The sequence below is a fragment of the Eleutherodactylus coqui genome, chromosome 7 (genome assembly GCF_035609145.1).
Source record: "Eleutherodactylus coqui strain aEleCoq1 chromosome 7, aEleCoq1.hap1, whole genome shotgun sequence".
NCBI lineage: Eukaryota > Metazoa > Chordata > Amphibia > Anura > Eleutherodactylidae > Eleutherodactylus > Eleutherodactylus coqui.
This window is the reverse complement of record NC_089843.1, coordinates 187,851,054-187,869,344: the sequence shown is the minus strand read 5'-3', so window position 1 is coordinate 187,869,344 and position 18,291 is coordinate 187,851,054. Positions and strand designations below refer to the sequence as shown.

At 42.0% G+C, this 18,291-nt stretch overlaps 1 protein-coding gene across 2 annotated transcripts in view; it reads right to left on the bottom strand.

Moving 5' to 3' along the window:
- Nucleotides 1-18,291, bottom strand: part of HGSNAT (heparan-alpha-glucosaminide N-acetyltransferase) — a 46,083-nt gene that overhangs the window by 13,002 nt on the left and 14,790 nt on the right. The window contains exons 6-14 of one of the 2 annotated variants that reach the window (XM_066574126.1): nt 15,686-15,755; nt 14,930-15,033; nt 14,227-14,303; nt 13,937-13,967; nt 13,041-13,201; nt 11,574-11,689; nt 9,241-9,362; nt 2,234-2,360; nt 154-240 (exon numbers count right to left, since the gene is read on the bottom strand). In XM_066574126.1, coding sequence (XP_066430223.1) covers nt 154-240; nt 2,234-2,360; nt 9,241-9,362; nt 11,574-11,689; nt 13,041-13,201; nt 13,937-13,967; nt 14,227-14,303; nt 14,930-15,033; nt 15,686-15,755 — 895 coding nt within the window. The remainder of the gene's footprint in view (nt 1-153; nt 241-2,233; nt 2,361-9,240; nt 9,363-11,573; nt 11,690-13,040; nt 13,202-13,936; nt 13,968-14,226; nt 14,304-14,929; nt 15,034-15,685; nt 15,756-18,291) is intronic. The other variant, XM_066574127.1, reaches the window with a different exon arrangement.

Genomic DNA, 18,291 nt, shown 5'->3' with positions numbered 1-18,291 from the left:
GGGAGGAGACCCGGCCGCCTGGTCTGATAGACTGATGTATAATTTAAGCCAGACACTGGTGCAAGTTATATCAGAGATCAATTCTATTTCAGGCACACAGACAGCTGGAGATGTGAGTAAAGTATGAAAGGACCGGAGTTTGATTCACCTTACCTGGAGTCCAAGAAATGCCATCAGCACTGAATTGATAGTGCCTAATATTCCTTCAGGATCATAAGGCACTGTTGTTTTATAGACCACCTGCAGGAAAGCAAACGGGTTACGAGGCTGGCAGCAGTTATGATATGTACATAGGTTTCAGGCCTGGAACAGATAAGGGGCACATGTATGGGTCATCTTACCTGCGGGCCCTGATCTGTGACAGAATAAAGTGCATATCACTTTACATAACATATAACAGGGTGTATAATATTTTATTTAGGCCTTAGTCAGACGGGCGATGTTTCGCACGATTTGCGCATGCGTCCGGCGATTTTATAAAAAAAAAAACAAAAAAAAAAAAACGCAGATCGCACCTATCTGCGATCTGCGATTCCTGTTCTCTTCTCTATATGCGCTCAATGGGGCCGGCGGCAGCAGCGCCGACCCCATTGAGAACATATAGAAGACAAATCATTCTTCTCTGCCACAGCTGTAACAGCTGTGGCAGAGAAGAACGATGTTTGCCCATTGAATTCAATGGAGCGGCAATACAGCCGCTCCATTGAAAGCAATGGGCTGCCGGCGTGCGCAGGGTGAATTGTCGGGAAGGGGTTAAATATATAAACCCTTCCCTGCAATTCATTCTAAAATGTGTTAAAATAAAAAAAAATTGTATACTCACCTTTCCGCTGCAGCCGGAGTCCAGCCGCGGCCGCTGTCAGTTCTCCTGAACTGCTTCTTGGCACTATTCAGCCGGCGGGGCTTTAAAATCCCCGCCTGCTGAATGATCTGCCTCTGATTGGTCACAGCCCTGACCAATCAGAGGCTGAAAACACTCACACACCCATTCATGAATTCATGAATGGGTGAGTGACTGCTGCCTCTCAGCGCTGAGCCAATCAGGGGCAGGTCTGACTCACATCCATTCATGAATTCATGAATGGGTGTGAGTGAGGCATGCCTCTGATTGGCTCAGTGCTGAGCCAATCAGGGGGCAGGTCTGACTCACACCCCCTTCACACCCACTGCAGGACGGCCACGCGGAGCTCCGGCTGCCGGGAGAAGGTGAGTATACAAATTTTTTTTTATTTTAACACATTTTAGGATGGATTGCAGGGAAGGGCTTATATATTTAAGCCCTTACCGACAATTCATCCCGGGCTCGCCCGCAGCGCATTGCTTTCAATGGAGACGGCTGTATTGCCGTCTCCATTGAATGCAATGCGCTGGACAGCTCCGGCCCGTTTCTAATGAAACGCGGCTAGGAGCAGATTTTCGGGCGATTTGCGGACGACGTGCGCGCACCGGTCACGCGATTTGCGGATGCGCAGCCGTCATGCGATCCGCAAATCGCGCGACAAATCGCCCGTCTGACTAAGGCCTTAGGGTGTATTCACACGGACGAGCACACTATCAGTCCAAGAAAGTCGGACTAAATATCGCTCTGGTAAAACTGCGATTTTGTATGCAAGCACGATGCAGTTTTGTTTTACAAAAAAAAATAAAAAATTGCCTCCCATCTATGCATTGCTGGTTTTCATGAACGTGAAAATATCGCAAGCGCTTCAAAAGATTTCAAAGGTTTAAAGAAAAAAAAAAAAAACCCACACACACCCACACTTGTATGCAAATCTCATGGCATCTGATGCAATTTTTTACACATATCCCACAGAATTTCTTAGAAATTACCCAAATTTGGGCATGCAGTGACTTCGCAATCTCACAGCACCGCTGCAAGCAAAGATCACTCCTGTGAATAAAAACATAGGGAAAAAAATATGTGTTAACATGCATATCGTTATTGATTGTAATTTTCGCATGAAACTTACCCGTGTGAATGCACCCTTAGATTATGTTTGTCTATAGCTGAGACACCCAACAATCCGATCAAATGTTATTACTCACATTAATCAACACACAAATCCAGATAATTCTAAAGGGTTCACTTACTTTTTCTAGCAACTGTACATCTAGTATATGGTAACATCCAGTATAAGCAACAAATCTGCAACTGACACTTTTAGCAAAATATCATTCAGACCCCAGTAAATTAAAGTCCGAGTGATGGGAGTAGTGGGAATCCTGAACTCACATTAGAAGATGGATGTTGGTACACATGGTCTTCACCGAGAACCAATCGATCGATGTAGGCAGCTGCCCCTCCTGTACAGTTTGGATAGTTTCCAGAATCACCAATACCTCCAGGTCCAAGATAACCCCTGTAAAGCAGATCATTGCTGAAGATGGAACCAAGTAAACACTACATGTACTGTACCAGCAACATTACTAGGTCTGCCTTTTGTATGCGAGTGTGATATGAGGTTTCCTATTACAAACAATGGGAAACACTTGGGACCCTCTGACCCACAGGGCACACGCCCGAGGAGCTCAATTTCACAGCAATGATGCAAGGAGATTTTGAATGAACGTGACCTCACATCTGTATGTAAAACGCAGGTTGACAACTGTGATGTCTGGCTGAGCTTTTTGGTCCGATGTCGCGTTCTCCTGTGTGAATATAGCCTTACAATTATAATTTTGCCCTGTAATTAAACATTGTGTCTGCAATTGGGCTCTCTGAGATCCAAGCATTCAGACAGAGAATGCATGCGAGTAGTGGATGAATGAGGCAGAACCGCACTCCATATTAGTTTTTTAATATAAAAATTCACCAAATGAGGCGCCATTAAAGTAGAGATGTTGCCCATAACAACTGAAATGGAAATTAGTTTAGTAGCTTAATCATTGCGTGTAAATGGGGCTTAAACAGAACGACCTTCAAAAACGGATAATCGCACAAAATTTGCTCAATGTCTTTTGAGCGATAAGAGTTGCGTGTAAATGCTACCATCATTTCTTTTTCGTCCGAACGATGACATTTCTATCACAGCCGCAATGGCTGTTAAATATCCTCATGTATCACTAATCATTTGTTCTGGCCATAAAGGTCAATCTATACACGCCGTTTAGCTCCACCCTGATTAAACAATCGACACTTTGTTGATTGTGGAAACGCGTTGATGGGTAAAGGAGCATTAGGAAATAATAGATTAGGTTCCTAGAATGAAGGTTCTAAACTCCACAGTTAAGAGCTTGTAGCGTGTCAGTATAGTGATTTGTGATACCTGTTGCATGCAATATGAGATTATATATATATATATATATATATATATATATATATATATATATATATATATATATATATATATTTATATATATACACACACACACACATATACACACACACTATATATTATATATATATATATATATACACATACACATATACAGTTTCTTTATATATGCTGGGGTATTCACTATTTCCAAGCATGAGAAACACTCTGATATCTTAATTATATATGGGGCTAGCTCGTTGTGAAGGAGATTGTGCCTCACTATGGAAAATCATTCGGAAATAATCTGTTAAGGATTATTTATAGTTTACTGTGAGGTTTATTTAATGTGCTTCCAGTCATCACTGCATAATCCAACTAGGATTATAGAAACGCCTATAACATTCTGAGCCACCTGTAGATTTGACTTGATATCCCTAAGTCTCTTTGGGTTATCCCGACTCATAAAATCTGGGTAACTGATGGGCTATACCAACATAAGATATAGGGATCTGTTGTACTCCGGGTGGTGGTGCCCAAATAAATAATAGACACATGGGAATTTTGTTATCCCAAATGACTCAAATCTGATCTCAAGAGACATTGATGGGTATGGTTTCACTAGCCCCTAAGTAAATAGCCTCTTGCATCTATATGCAATTGTACGCAGCGGACCTACCATATTAATAAAAGAACAGTTATATGCACATGAGCCTCGTGTGGCGCATAGTGTAAGCTCTCGCCTACGACCTGAAGGTTGCAAATTCGATCCCCACATGCGTCAGGTAGCCGGCTCAAGGTTGACTCAGCCTTCCATCCTTCCGAGGTCGGTAAAATGAGAACCCAGCTTGGTGGTAATTAAGTAATAATTACCTGAAAGCGCAGCGTAATAAGTTGACTCAGCCTTCCATCCTTCCGAGGTCGGTAAAATGAGAACCCAGCTTGGTGGGGGGTAATTAAGTAATAATTACCTGAAAGCGCAGCGTAATAAGTTGGCGCTATACAAATACCAAGATTTATTTTTTATTTTACATGGAGGACATATCGTTATTTTAGATGTCACTCCCTATTGGTACTAAGATCATATACTTAGAGAACAATAAAGAGTAGAGCTATCCAGATAGGTATCTGAATCAGATGTCAGGGTGTACAATTCAGAGAATACGTTGATCTATAGAGGCTGAGTGATTTAAGTGGAGTCCCTGTAGGAGCTACTATAATGGCTCAAATGAATATAAATATCTGATAAATATGTTTGGGCTAACTATTTGATAGGATACCTGGGAGATTGGGTCCGATATTGGACCAGCTCTCTAAGTCCATACAGGCTCCTTGGGCATCCATAGCTAAGGTATTATCGAGCGAATAATTTATTGATAATATTGTGAGAATTAGTGACTATTGGTCACCTGATATAGATAGATAGCTAGATAGAGAGACGAAAGCCCTCACTGACTCACTCGCCAAAAGTATTCCAACTTCCCGATGTTGTAGAAACATGAAATTTGGCACACGCATAGATTATCTCCAAAATAGGAAAAGTAATTGGGTCCCAACTCGATTATTCAATTCTAGCGCAAAAGAATTGGCGTCGAAATTTTACGTACGTAATCTAAATCTGTCACTTTCCAATGTCATAGAAACTTAAAATTTGGCCCGAGCATTGATTATGTCATAAAAAGGAAAAGTTAATGGGTCCCAACTCGATTATTCAATTCTATGCGCAAAAGAATTAGCGTCCAAATTTTACGTACGGAACCTAATTAGCTCACTTTCCGGTGTCATAGAAACGGGAAATTTGGCACTAGCATTGATTATGTCATAAATAGGAAAAGCTAATGGGTCCCAACTCGATTATTCAATTCTAGCGCAAAAGAATTAGCGTCGAAATTTTATGTGCGGAATGTAATTTTTTCACTTTCCGGTGTCATAGAAACGGGAAATTTGGCACGAGCATTGATTATGTCATAAATAGGAAACGCTAATAGGTCCCAACTCGATTATTCAATTCTATGCGCAAAAGAATTAGCGTCCAAATTTTACGTACGGAATCTAATTTTCTCACTTTCCGGTGTCATAGAAACGGGAAATTTGGCAGGAGCATTGATTATGTCATAAATAGGAAAGGCTAATGGGTCCCAACTCGATTATTCAATTCTAAGCGCAAAAGAATTAGTGTCCAAATTTTATGTACGAAATCAAATTCTCTCACTTCCTGATGTCATTTTATATAAAGGAAACGTCGCATGGTTACCTCCATGTGGTGTTTCCTGGGTAACGCAGAGAACTATGCAAAAATGGTGAACATATGTTTTTTTGGTATCTCTAAAGTAACCACGACTTCATAAGATTTCCGTGTGAACACCAGACAAACACCAGTACCAAATTAACTCGCGCGAAGCCGGGTATATCAGCTAGTGTGTGTGTATATGTGTGTGTATATATATATATATATATATATATACATACATATATACATATACACACACACACACATATATATACATATACACACACACACATATATACATATACACACACACACACACACACACACACACACACACCTTCGCCGAATTTTAATATATTTAATAAAGGTTATATTTTATGTTTATTTCTTATTCCCTTCGGTGACTTCAATGATGTTTAGTTCAGCTTTAAATGCATCATTCAGCCGGAGAGCTGATAGCAGGGACGGCACACTGTGTTTCTCCACGGGACAGCTGATAACATTGTATTCAGCTGCAGTCCCGCTGGAGAATAAAGTGGCTGTATGCAGATAACAGACTAATGGGCATTAGTGCCCATTAGCAGCTTATGCAAAATCATCACTCAAACTGTCAATCATCCTAATGTTTGTGCGAATTTTGAGCAATCATCTTTGCGTGTAAATGGGGATTATCGGTGAGGTTGTCTGAAACATTAACCACACGATTCTAAAATCTTTGAGAACTGCCAAAGAAACACAAAGGGGGTATTTAAATGGGCGATTTTCATGCATGATCTCTGTGTGTTACAAGATGCACAGAAACCACATGAGAAAAGAATCCATTATTTTAAATGGGTTCATTTCACGTGGGCGATTTTTCTGTCACAGCAATGCTGCAAGATACAAATATCACAGCATGTCCTATTTTTGGGCGACTTTGTTGAAGAATCATCAATTCTTCCCTATAGATAAAAAACAAACATCATACTACATTTACATACGAATGCGATATTTTCCTTTTTACTTTTGGACACCATGCGATTTTCAGGTGTGTGAAAATCACAAGTGCAGCGATGCTTTTCTCTTACAGAACACATTGCATCCACTTAAAAAACAACCCCACAACACGAGTACACAAATTCGATATCGGTCCGAATTTCTGTGTGTTGTGAGATACGTGAAGAGCCCACGATTTTAAACAGGTTAATTTATGTAAGCATTTTTACATTTTTGGGCAATATAGCCATTATTTCCTATGAGTAAAGGCCCACTTGTTAAGGCCGTTTTACACGAGACAACTGTTGGGTGCCTGCAGTAAAAGAACCAACAGGAATAAACCACTGATCAGATCTTTCATGCAGACATAAAAATCATTGTAAGGGTGCGTTCACACGAGCGCATAAACGGCGCGTTTTTGCGCCCAATCGTATAAACGTGACCATCTGAGGCATTGGTTTCCAATGTATTCGTTCGCACGGGCGATTTTACGGCGCGTAAAAACGGCAATCCGAAAAAAAAACGGAACATATGCGACCGAAATACGCACCAACGCATATTCGATGGCCGAAAAGACCGTTTGAAAAGTAGGAACAAACGAAAATACGCTTTCTAGCTCTGATCGTGATCGGTGAAAAACGTTCTTTCCGGCGATTATACGCTGCGCTCGTGCGAATGTAAATATGCCTACACTCGTGTGAACGCACCCTAAGTCTGCCGCAGCGTCATTCGGTCTCAACAAATGAGATAAAAGGAAAAAGACCTCAGCGCTCGCACCGTAGAATAGGTAAGAATAGAATGTACTGAAGAGACTGAAGTTATATCACTTACTTCCAGGAGGCGCCTTTAGGGTAGGCGCCTCCTAATCCAAATAGGCGTATCAGATATGGTACCGATCAACAATGATGAACAGGTTCCACGATTTTAATAAAATATAATATAATAAAATAAAATAATCTATAATACACAACGCGTAAAACACTTGAAAAAGGCCGTGCGGCCGAAACGCGTTGTGTATTATAGATTTTATTTTATTATATTATATTTTATTAAAATCGTGGAACCTGTTCATCATTGTTGATCGGTACCATATCTGATACGCCTATTTGGATTAGGAGGCGCCTACCCTAAAGGCACCTCCTGGAAGTAAGTGATATAACTTCAGTCTCTTCAGTACATTCTATTCTTACCTATTCTACGGTGCGAGCGCTGAGGTTTTTTTCCTTTTATCTCATTTATATCTTCCTCCCTCATGCCATGACCGGAGTTTCCCTCTAGCCGCTCTCTCTCATGAGATTGTTTACAGCACCTATGAATATTCGTCTCCACCTGGCAATCAAGACCACTCACCTACTATACTTTTCAGTATCCTTCCAGTGAGCGCCTAATCCTTACTCATCACTATTCGGTCTCAACAGGTAGTTGTTGATGTAAGAAAAACCATCTCTTTACTGTGAATGGAGGCCGGCGAGCCAGAATGATCTCCTGCCCGCCCCATCTCCACTCACTGAGCGATCATCGCAGCGACGGCTGGCGGGCACTGTAGCACCCAACATTCGCCCCGTGTAAATAGATCTTAACTTTCCTGCTTTCTCTTTGCACCAATTCAATAATGCTAATGATATGCTAATTAAGCTGCCTCAGTCTGTCTAAATGAGCTTCCATTTAATATAACTGCCCACACTGAAATTGCTTTACTTTATAAAGTATATATAACCTATACATTTACTTATATACCGCTGGGGGAAAAAAAAATAAAAAAAATTTTGTGTGATATATGCATAGATATGATAAATAAGCTGCCTCAGTCCTTCAAGGTAATACTTATTTCACTTTATTCTACTATATCTTCCACCATGTTTAATATGACTGTCCACTGCTGTATTGTCCTACTATGTATACTCTATATGCAAATAGACATGTGTCGGATCTTGCAGGAGGAAACGAACCATGGCAATTAACATAAAAAAGTCAATGCAGGGGTTAACACATTTGTTTTTAATTAACTAATTATACGTTAAGCTTTTTAAAGGTCTGTGTAATGTTTGTTATCCAGAGGTGAGCAAGGTTCTATGTGAACCGAAACGCGTACTCTGTCTGTCATGAGCACAAGTTTGTTTGAATAAAGCAGGAACTATCTCACAAAAGCCGGACTCCTGTATATGGAATTTATGTGTTTAAGGCCACCTGCACACGGACGGAAATCCCGCGGCGGGATTTCCGCCGCTCAAAGCCTGCCTAGGAGTGCATTACAATACGCACTCCTATGCAGACGGCCGCAGTCTGGCCGCGCGAAATCTCGCACGGCAAACAAACCGCGGCATGTCCTATTTTTGTGCGGGGCTCGCAGAGATACGTCACTCACCCGGCCGCCGGTCTGCGCATGCGCCGGCTGCCGGCACGTGAAAGAGCCGGGGCCGCCGGGCGCGGGTGAGTACGCGCCCGTCTCTGCAGGCGCTCGGGTCAGGTCCCGCGGCGAGAATTCTCGCCGCCGGATCCGACCCGCTCGTCTGCAGGCGGCCTAACTAAAGCCAAAGCAGCCGGATGGCAATGTGAAGGCGTGTGAGTATACCTGCCGACAGGAACAGAGCTGCAGCACATAAAGCAAGGTGGGACAATTTACTATCTGTTTTATGTCTATCAATAATGTTTTAGTTTTGCTTTTTTCCGACACACACGTGCATTGTCCAAATCCCCTGTATAAGAAGTGCCGACCCTTTAGTGCTCAGCATGCATACATTACAAGCACAGTATACTCAATACATAACTTTAGAAACTCACATGGGGCATCCAGGCACAGGAAGCAAGAAGGTCAAACACAGCCAGCCTGCTTCCAAGACCAGTATTATCAGCCACTGCGGCCAGTAGGGGAGCACATCCTGCAAAACGAAGCATGTGCGGTTCTAGAATGCAAACACAGCAATTATAATCAATATTAGCATCAATGAAGAGGACATAAGATGCAGTGATGTAACATCTATATATGGTGCGTGGCTCTGTGCAGCTACTACCGGTATAAGGCAACTCCTAGTCTGCAAGTATAATAACAGAAAATATTTGAGTCTTCATACTGAGGCCTCCTGTCCACGGGAGATATTTCACTGCATTACCAGCAACGATCATCTGCACGCGGGTAACACAATGAACACTTTCCATAGGATAACTATGGAAAGCGCAACCAGATGTACACATGAGTAAAATCAACGCGATTTTCAACGATGAACCAATCACAATGATAGGTTCATTGCTTAAAATCGCAGCAAGGTAATGCTCCCCTGCGACGGAAATCCGCTGCGGTATATCGCACCGCCTGTGGACAGTCGGCCTAAATCAGGTTTTTCCTATGCAATGTAAGCAATGCGTGTAATAGTGTTGATTAGGAGATTGCCATATTGCTATATACTTTTATACGTGCCCCGATACCTTTATACTCGTCCTTTGAAGTTTTCCTGTGCTGTATTAAAATTAGGCAAAAAGAGTCAAATTTTCGTAAGCTAGACAGATTTTCTCTGGACAGACCCACCAGCGCCCCCGGGTTTCACTGAACAGGCATATCTTAATTTTCTATCCTCTGACAAAATCCCGCATTTGCGCTGTGTCAAAAGATGCTTACGCTTGCGTACTACTGTCCACCTTTACTTGCGCTCACTTCATGTGCTCGGGAACGTGTGATTTCCTGGTGGTTGTGAAGAGTTTTTGTGTCAAAACGCATCACGCCAGCAAGTGTTTTCCATTGTTTTTAATGGAAAACCTCATATCGGATGCCGTGCCATGCGTTTCCCGGCCCCATTAAAAACAAAGGGCGAGGTCTTGCGAGGGAACGCCCAAAGAAAGGGCATGCTGCGATTATTTTTCAAAATGCGAGAAGAAAAAAAAAAAAAAGCACTCATGTATATGACTCTATTCAAAAAAATGAGGTTCACATTTGTGCATCTCGCAATGCACAAACCTAGCGGATTTTCTCAGCCGTGTGAAAGCGGCCTTAGATAGCTTAGAAACAACCTGATGACAGTTTTTTGGTTTTTTTTTTAAAAAGACAAAGCATACAGGAAATTTATCAATGACTTTGAGACAGAATTTTGGCAATTGCCACGTTAAGCTTTTTTTCTTTTTTTTTTCTTTTATTTCTACACCTCCTGCCCCTGGATTCACAGTGGGGCACAGACTGTAAGCACAAAGAACACTACAGTTGTTTGCTTATGCTCTATTAGTGGCCGTGGCTGTGTCCCGCTCCGGCTGCATATGCTATAGTAGCTAATTAGCTACTAAAAAGTATGCAAGGATGATCAGTCAAAACTGTCACTCAAACTGTTATTTGAGCAGCTTTTGAGCGATCATCTGTCAGTGTAAATGGGGTATTACACAATGCAATCACAGAGACAGAAGCAAGAGGTTGTTTGCTATAGAGTGCAATTATGGACTCGTGCAACTCTCAAAACCAAGTTACTTACTGGAAGGGTCTGTTGTAGGACAGAAAAAGCTCTCCTGAATGAGGTCGACTTGTGTCAACTTCGCCTTTATTCCAACTGCGCGGCAGAGATGCCTCAACTGCATCTTAAAGCCTATTTAGACCCAATGATTCTCGCTCAAAATTCACTCAAAGCAGTCTTTTGAGCGACAACCATTGAGTCTAAATGCACGGACATTGTGCAGTTTTTGTGCACGAGTCGTTCCTCACTCAATTCTAGTTTTTTTGAATTGAGGGATGAACTTTTATCAGCGGTGTAGGCTGTTATCACAGTCGGCAGAGCTGATAAGATTCCTTCAGCTCATGTCCCGCTGGTAGTTCATAACGGAACGCGAGCTGTAATCGCAAAGACCAATACAGCTGTTTGCTTATGCAGAACAGCTGTATTGCTCGCCGAATGATAGCGGCGGTGTTCCGCTCAGCCTGCATAGCTCTTAAGTAGCTAATTAGCTACTATAGACTATGCAAAGATGATCACTCAAAACTGTCACTCAAACTATCGTTTGAGTGACTTTTGAGCGATCACCTGTTAGTGTACATGGGGTCTTAGCAATCAGATGTCACATTTAAGTACATACCGTAATGATGTGCATTTTGTGCAAGTGACTATATGTATCTACTGTATCCACACATGTAATCTCATTACCTGAGGCATGGGATCTGGTATAGGCTTTGCAAACAGTAATTCCACAACTGAAACCAGAAGGTAAGTAAGGCTGAGCCGTTGAAGAACACCCATAATTCGAAGATCACTCCAGGACACTGAAAAAAAAAAAAAAAAAAAAAAAAAAATCATAATATTTGTACACACAGACACAGACAAGCAGTTTATACTAATAGCGTTCAAATACAAGATGCCCAACAGATCGTCCCAGCGATAATTCCTGTGCTTGCATACAGGAACGAGCATCGCTTAGTGAATGCAGGAGGAATGGGCAGGGCATTATTCCGACCCGGCATCCTCCATTTACAGTAAAACAGTCATTCATAAGTGATACTGCCTGTTCACGGGGGACAATCCGTCGTTTAGTTTTCAGCATGCAGCAACCAGACGAACAAGAAACGAACAAACTCTCGTTTGTCATTCATGCATTTACACTGGACAACCATTGTTCAGATTCGCACTGCATGTGGGAATCGGAATGATTTATCGGCACATGTAAAAGGGCCCTAGGTTCATGATTTGATGTAGAGGAAGCACCATCTGCTACAATGTGTCTGTTCTATTGAATTTCTTGTTTTTCTTTTTTTCTTCCAGTCTGGGAACATTCTGGCAACTTCTTTGCATCTTACAAAGTGATGGCCAATATGGGACTTAGGGAAATTAAACAAGTCATACAACAATCAGGATATTTGTTTAGCAGCCCCAAAGGTACGGTTACGTCATACGTACTTAAACATAATATACCTGAAGTTGAAAAACCTGACTACATTTTCACAGTGAAGAGATGGGGCAAATATAAACAGTCACTTATCTATAGGAGCCCTATAGCTGCTGCAGGAGGCTGCCTCCGTTATACAAGTGGTGAATGGAGTTGTGCTTAATGGGAATGGGTCATCAGAAAATGAATGAACAATTGTTTAAATCGTGTTTCTATGTTTAATCTTGCAGTTTTCACTCTGGCCATGAAGCTGACAGGCTGAAGCTGTTCTCTAGAGATCAGCAGTCATCTCATTATCATGACAATCAGAATTACAAGGAAAGGTTTTCTATATATAGAAAACACAGTAGTCGCCATAGGAGATTGTCAGAGCTCACCTCCTCCCTCTCTGCACATTACAGAACCTGCCCACAAGCCTATCAAAAGTAAATGAATCCCCTCCAGTCTATCGTTTCTCTGGTCCACGAGGCTGCTGTACAGAACAGAATGTGCAAGCCATAAAGATTTTTTTTTTAAAAATACAAGTGGCACAGAAAAAAAAAAAAAAGTTAAAATATATAATTTCTGATGACCCATTCCCTTTAGACTTATAAGCTCCACGAGGTAATGACTGATTATAGAGAGCACTGAGCATTCCCGAAATCAATTGCTGATACTAGATCCATGTCAGCGCACCAGTATAAGCCACGTATGTGGAAGACAAATAAATAATTAAAAAGGAAACCTCTCACATGGCCCACGGCAGTAATTTTCATTTATCACAAACAATCCAATGAGGAACAGCTGAATGCTTCGCCAAAGAACTTTCCAAAACAGTTTCCATTTGGAGTTTCCTTTACGCAGCATCGAGTTCAAGGACAAATGGATGGAGGTTCCCATAATAAAGACAAACCTAGAGTAAAAAGGCCAGATAGATAGATATTAAAAGATATGGATAAAATAGATATTGGAGATAAAAGATATAATAGATACCCAGTTTCCCCAAAAATAAGACCTACCCTGATTTTTTGGAATTTTTTGGGAGGCTTGAAATATAAGCCCTACCCAAAAATAAGCCCTGGCTGCATTACATAAAAAAAAAATAATTAGAGGAATACATTACCTAGCCGACTCGGTCCAGGTCCCTTCCGTTGCTGTCTGGAGCTCCGACGCGCTTCTTGCGATCGGCCACCCACAGAAGATCACTTGCTGGTTACAAGATTCATAAATCCCACCTCCAGGAAGTGATGGCTCTGATTGGTTCTCGAGCGCTGCTGCAGCGCTCAAACCAATGCGATGTCTTTGATTGGCTGAGCAGTGGTCGAAGAACCAATCAATGCAGAGAACGAGGAAGCAATCACAGTATCGTAGTGTGGAGGCAGGATTTATGAACGTAGCCAATCAATGACGCGGCTCAGTACATCAGAGCTCCGGAGAGCAGCAGGAGGGACCTGGACCAAGCCTGCTAGGTAACTATAATAAGACAGCCCCCAAAAATAAGACTTAGCACCTCTTTCGGGGCAAAAATTAATATAAGACAGGGTCCTATTTTCAGGGATTAACTGTATAATATTTCTGTGTGATATCTATTTCAAACAAATCCTACATTATAAGGAATACGATATATAATTTAAAAAAAATTGCTTACCATGGAAAAACCAGATCGGCTATTGTGAGTCCTGGAATTAAATGAATGAAATATGAAAAGCTCCTATAAAGTAAGTGCACCAGTTCTAAGCAGTAGGCTTTATGAACCCTTGTACGCAAGTGAACAGGGCCCAACCTGGAGCTGTTCCATGAGGCCAGCACAATGAACTGTATTAAAGCACTGTGGGTTTATATCAATATGACTCATGTAACCATTTTTATATGAACTTTGCTAGAGACGCCACATCATTTTCTAAAAACCACATTATTGAATAGCTTGAAGAAACTCACCATTCCAGCTCTGATGCTTGAAGAACCAGTAGCCTCCTCCACCATAATTTACAAACACCATGATTATAAGAGAAAGCCTAAGACCAGAAAAAAAATAGTTACATGCGGCAAAAGCTTTCTTATTCCACCAACATAAATAAGCAAATAAAATACACTGTAGAACAGATCTGTGCAATCCCACTTTATGTCATGTCATGGGATTTCCAATTTAGATTTTTAAGCATTAAGGGGTTAAACATTGTAACTACAAGACCTCGAAGTCTAGCGACTGCTGATGACACTCCCCGAATCATTGTTCGAGAGTCTATACAAAAAGACAGACTCCGTTATGTCATGAGGGTCATGCCAGTATTTTTTGACTGCACTAGAGGAATAAAAGACTGTATAGCCAGACACATGCAAGCCGGTCTCACACTCGTGCAACGGCGGGCTTATAATACGGCCACTTGTCTTCCACTTAGGTACATCATTTTAACAGGAAGAGAAGTGCTGCAGCGCTCCCAACACATTTTCCAGAATTTAAAAAGACCCAAAAGCTAAACCTCCATCACCAACTACAGTGCTATAATACTGGACCGTAGGGACCGGCTTATGGGTACGAAGGATTAACAATCTGTCCCTAAATATTTAGTTGTGCGTCACATTCATTCTAAACCAGGCCTTGAAAACAGTGGAGAAGGATAAGACACAGCGAGTAGGTTACCCTCTAAACGTGTCCAGCGACCGGAGTCTTTGGGGCACAGTATTCCAGGTAGTGTAATGTGCGTCCTGGCTGCATAGATCTGCCCTATTAGGGGAACCGAGCTCCTGGAAACCAAAATACAAAAATTAGGACTGTGCTGTCAATGCATTAGTTAAAGATCAGGGGAACGCCAAGTCTTACAAACACATTGTTTAAAGGCCCATTTAGACACAACGATTATCGCTCAAAAGATGTCTTTTGAGCGATAATCGCTGTGTGCATTTACACGGCAAGATGATCGCTCAAAATACGCTCAAACGGCAGTTTGAGTGACAGTTCTGAGCATTCACTTTGCATAAGTGTGTAAATGAAGGCTCATGCTGTATGCAGAAGACAAGCGGGACCACTATCTTCTGCATACAGCTGTTGTCTTCTCGGAGTGCTTAGCTGATGTACAGCTGAGTGTTCCAAGTGGGTTATACAGAAGACAGCTGGTGCGCTGTCTTCTGCATACTCCTGCTGTGTTCTCCAAGTGGGATACCAGCTGAAACAATAGTATCAGTGGTATCCCACTGAAAACTCAGCACTGATAAGGCTTATCTAAATCTGCACGATGGCCGCGCGTTAGACGTAACGATTCTCGCTCAAAGACTGGGCCTTGAGCATGTAGGATTTATTGTGGCAACACAAAGGGGTTCAGACTTGTGTGTGACAAACAGATGGCCTTCCGGAACAGAATAAAGAGACTTGATAGCAGAGATCGAATTATAAACTCACAGAATTAATGAGCCGATCAGTTTCAACAGGGTTGATCCGCTTGCATAGCCAATTCTGTACAGTGTTTAGTCTGAAGAGACAGAAAAAGTGCATTTAACGTTAGTTTATTTTTTATCACACACACACACACACACACACACACACACACACACACACACACACAATAGAAAAGTTATGAAACGGAACATTTCTGATCTATACACCTCCTACTGACTACCACCAAGGCAGATATACTGTACAATACAGTGCATTAAAGGGGTGCCCCATAAAGAATATGGTTTATCGTTAACGCCAACTCATAATCATAAACATTTTTTGTACACGTTAAAAAAAAAACCCAAAAAAACCCCGTTTCCATCCCCAGATATCCGAGGACTAATGTTAGACCAGCGCCTCCTGCTGTTTCTGCTCTGTGTCCACCTTCCTAGAAGGTCGCACATGCTCAGTCTTGCTTCTCTCTCTGTTCCGCAGCGTATGTGGAGGGATCCTCCGTGTGGCAAGTGGCTACATCTGAATCTGCAGCATCTTTTCTGCTTGTCGGTAGACATACTGAACAAGCACAATTGCAGTAGAGCCGTCTCGTACTATTATCCAACAAGCAGACAAGACGCTGGCGCTGCAGGAGCAGCCGCTCACCACACCAGGGATCCTTCACTAGAGGGGCAACTTGGTCTCATTGTACGTTTATGGCCTTCATATGAGTTTTCTTATTTTGGTACCTTCCAACCACATTTGTGGGCACTCTGTTGTGTTACTGGGCACGGTATCTATATGGGACCTTACGAGGGGTTGTCCAAGGTTTGTTTTTCTTTTTGCAAACCCTTTGCTGCATAATATTTCTATTCTAAATTGCATCTGTGCAGCGTATTAGGTGACCTGCGACGTCACAGGCTCTTCTGACCCCAGTGACTTCCTGTATACAAGTCCAAGAAGTTAACACACAGAATGTCAATAGGAAAACTTAGAAGGGAACACAGTTAAATCAGTGCTGCGGCCCCTTCATTCTCAGGATCGTGGGCGACCTAAAAAGACAGACCCACACCACCAGTCGTAAAGTGATGGCATATCCTAGCTAATTGCTTTACAAGATGGCAGCAAACCTTTAAGAGAGAATGGTGGAGTATGATGCAGATGGCAGCAAACCACAACAGGCTGGACCCAATTAAAGGGAATCTTTCAGTGCCTTTTTTGACTGACGGCTCAATCAAGTTCTGATTACAGAATACGAGAGAGTGACATCAGATGGCATGGGAGCCATTAATCAAGGTGAAATGGGATAGACAACGCATAGGACTTGCCACGATTTAGGGCCCTTTTACACGGGATGACCTGTCGGTTACAGATGCCTGATAGGTCACCCAGTGATAACCGTTCCTGTGCCTTTACACAGGAATGATAATCACTAGTCAATGTAGGTGGGAGAGACCAGCGATTGTTCCGGCCCGCGGCCTCAAATCACAGTAAGCAGGCAGATGTTTATAAATGCATGCAGAAACTGAACGAGAAGCGAGCTAATTCTCACTTGACGTTCAGGCGGGACATGTATTTACAATGAACGATAATGATTTTGATTCTTACTGGATAGCGGGAATCAGAACAATGTCATCAACCCGGGTATAAGGCCATTTAGACAAACTTCACGCTTGCAACAAAATTTGCATATCTGATGAACTTTGCTTTCTCCATAATGCAACCTTGCACCACAACAATAAAGTTTGTTTCTAAATGGCTTTTATGCGGAGTTGAACTCAGCGATGGACGAAGAGTGCAAACTGAGTGCACGATGGGCACACATTTACATGCAACAGCTATCGCTCAAAAGCGGTTTGGACAAATTGAGTGATAATTGTTGCGTGTAAATGAGCCTTTACTATATATGTACTGTGTACCGATTTACATAGAAGCTGCAGTGACGTCCCCGTATTGCCTGTCTTGCGTTTACGGTCTTAAGTCCCATTTACATGTTCTCCACCCGCTGTTCTCTAAAAACATGCAAATGAAGCTAGTTAGCCACTATTGGGCTGATTAGCCTATTAGTACCTATGCAAGATGATCGCTCAAAACTGTCAGTTTCTGACAAATTTTGAGTGATAATCTTTGCTAGAAATGGACCATTAGCCTCAAACTGTCATAACAAGTTTTATTTAGCAAAGCAAAAACAACAATGGTCATCACAGCTGCATGAAAAAAGGAAGAATAAATGCTGATTTCATTTTTCTAAAACAAGTTCCTGTTTTGTTGCTAATTCTGTTCAGCCAATGAGAATTATTATAGGAGCAATACCAAATATTACACAATTTATTAACACAAGTCAATTACAGTAAACAGTCGGGTGCAACAGACGGTTATACCGCACCCTCCCGCGCAGACGGTTATACCGCACCCTCCCGCGCAGACGGTTATACCGCACCCTCCCGCGCAGACGGTTATACCGCACCCTCCCGCGCAGACGGTTATACCGCACCAGGGAATAGTTTCACATTGTCTGTTTTTTGACACAAAAACAATTTTTAAAAAATAAGAAGATAACTTTAATATTCAAAAGTAGTTGTACAACAATTGCAGAGTACATCATGATACATAGAAGAGCCCAATATAGTTATGTT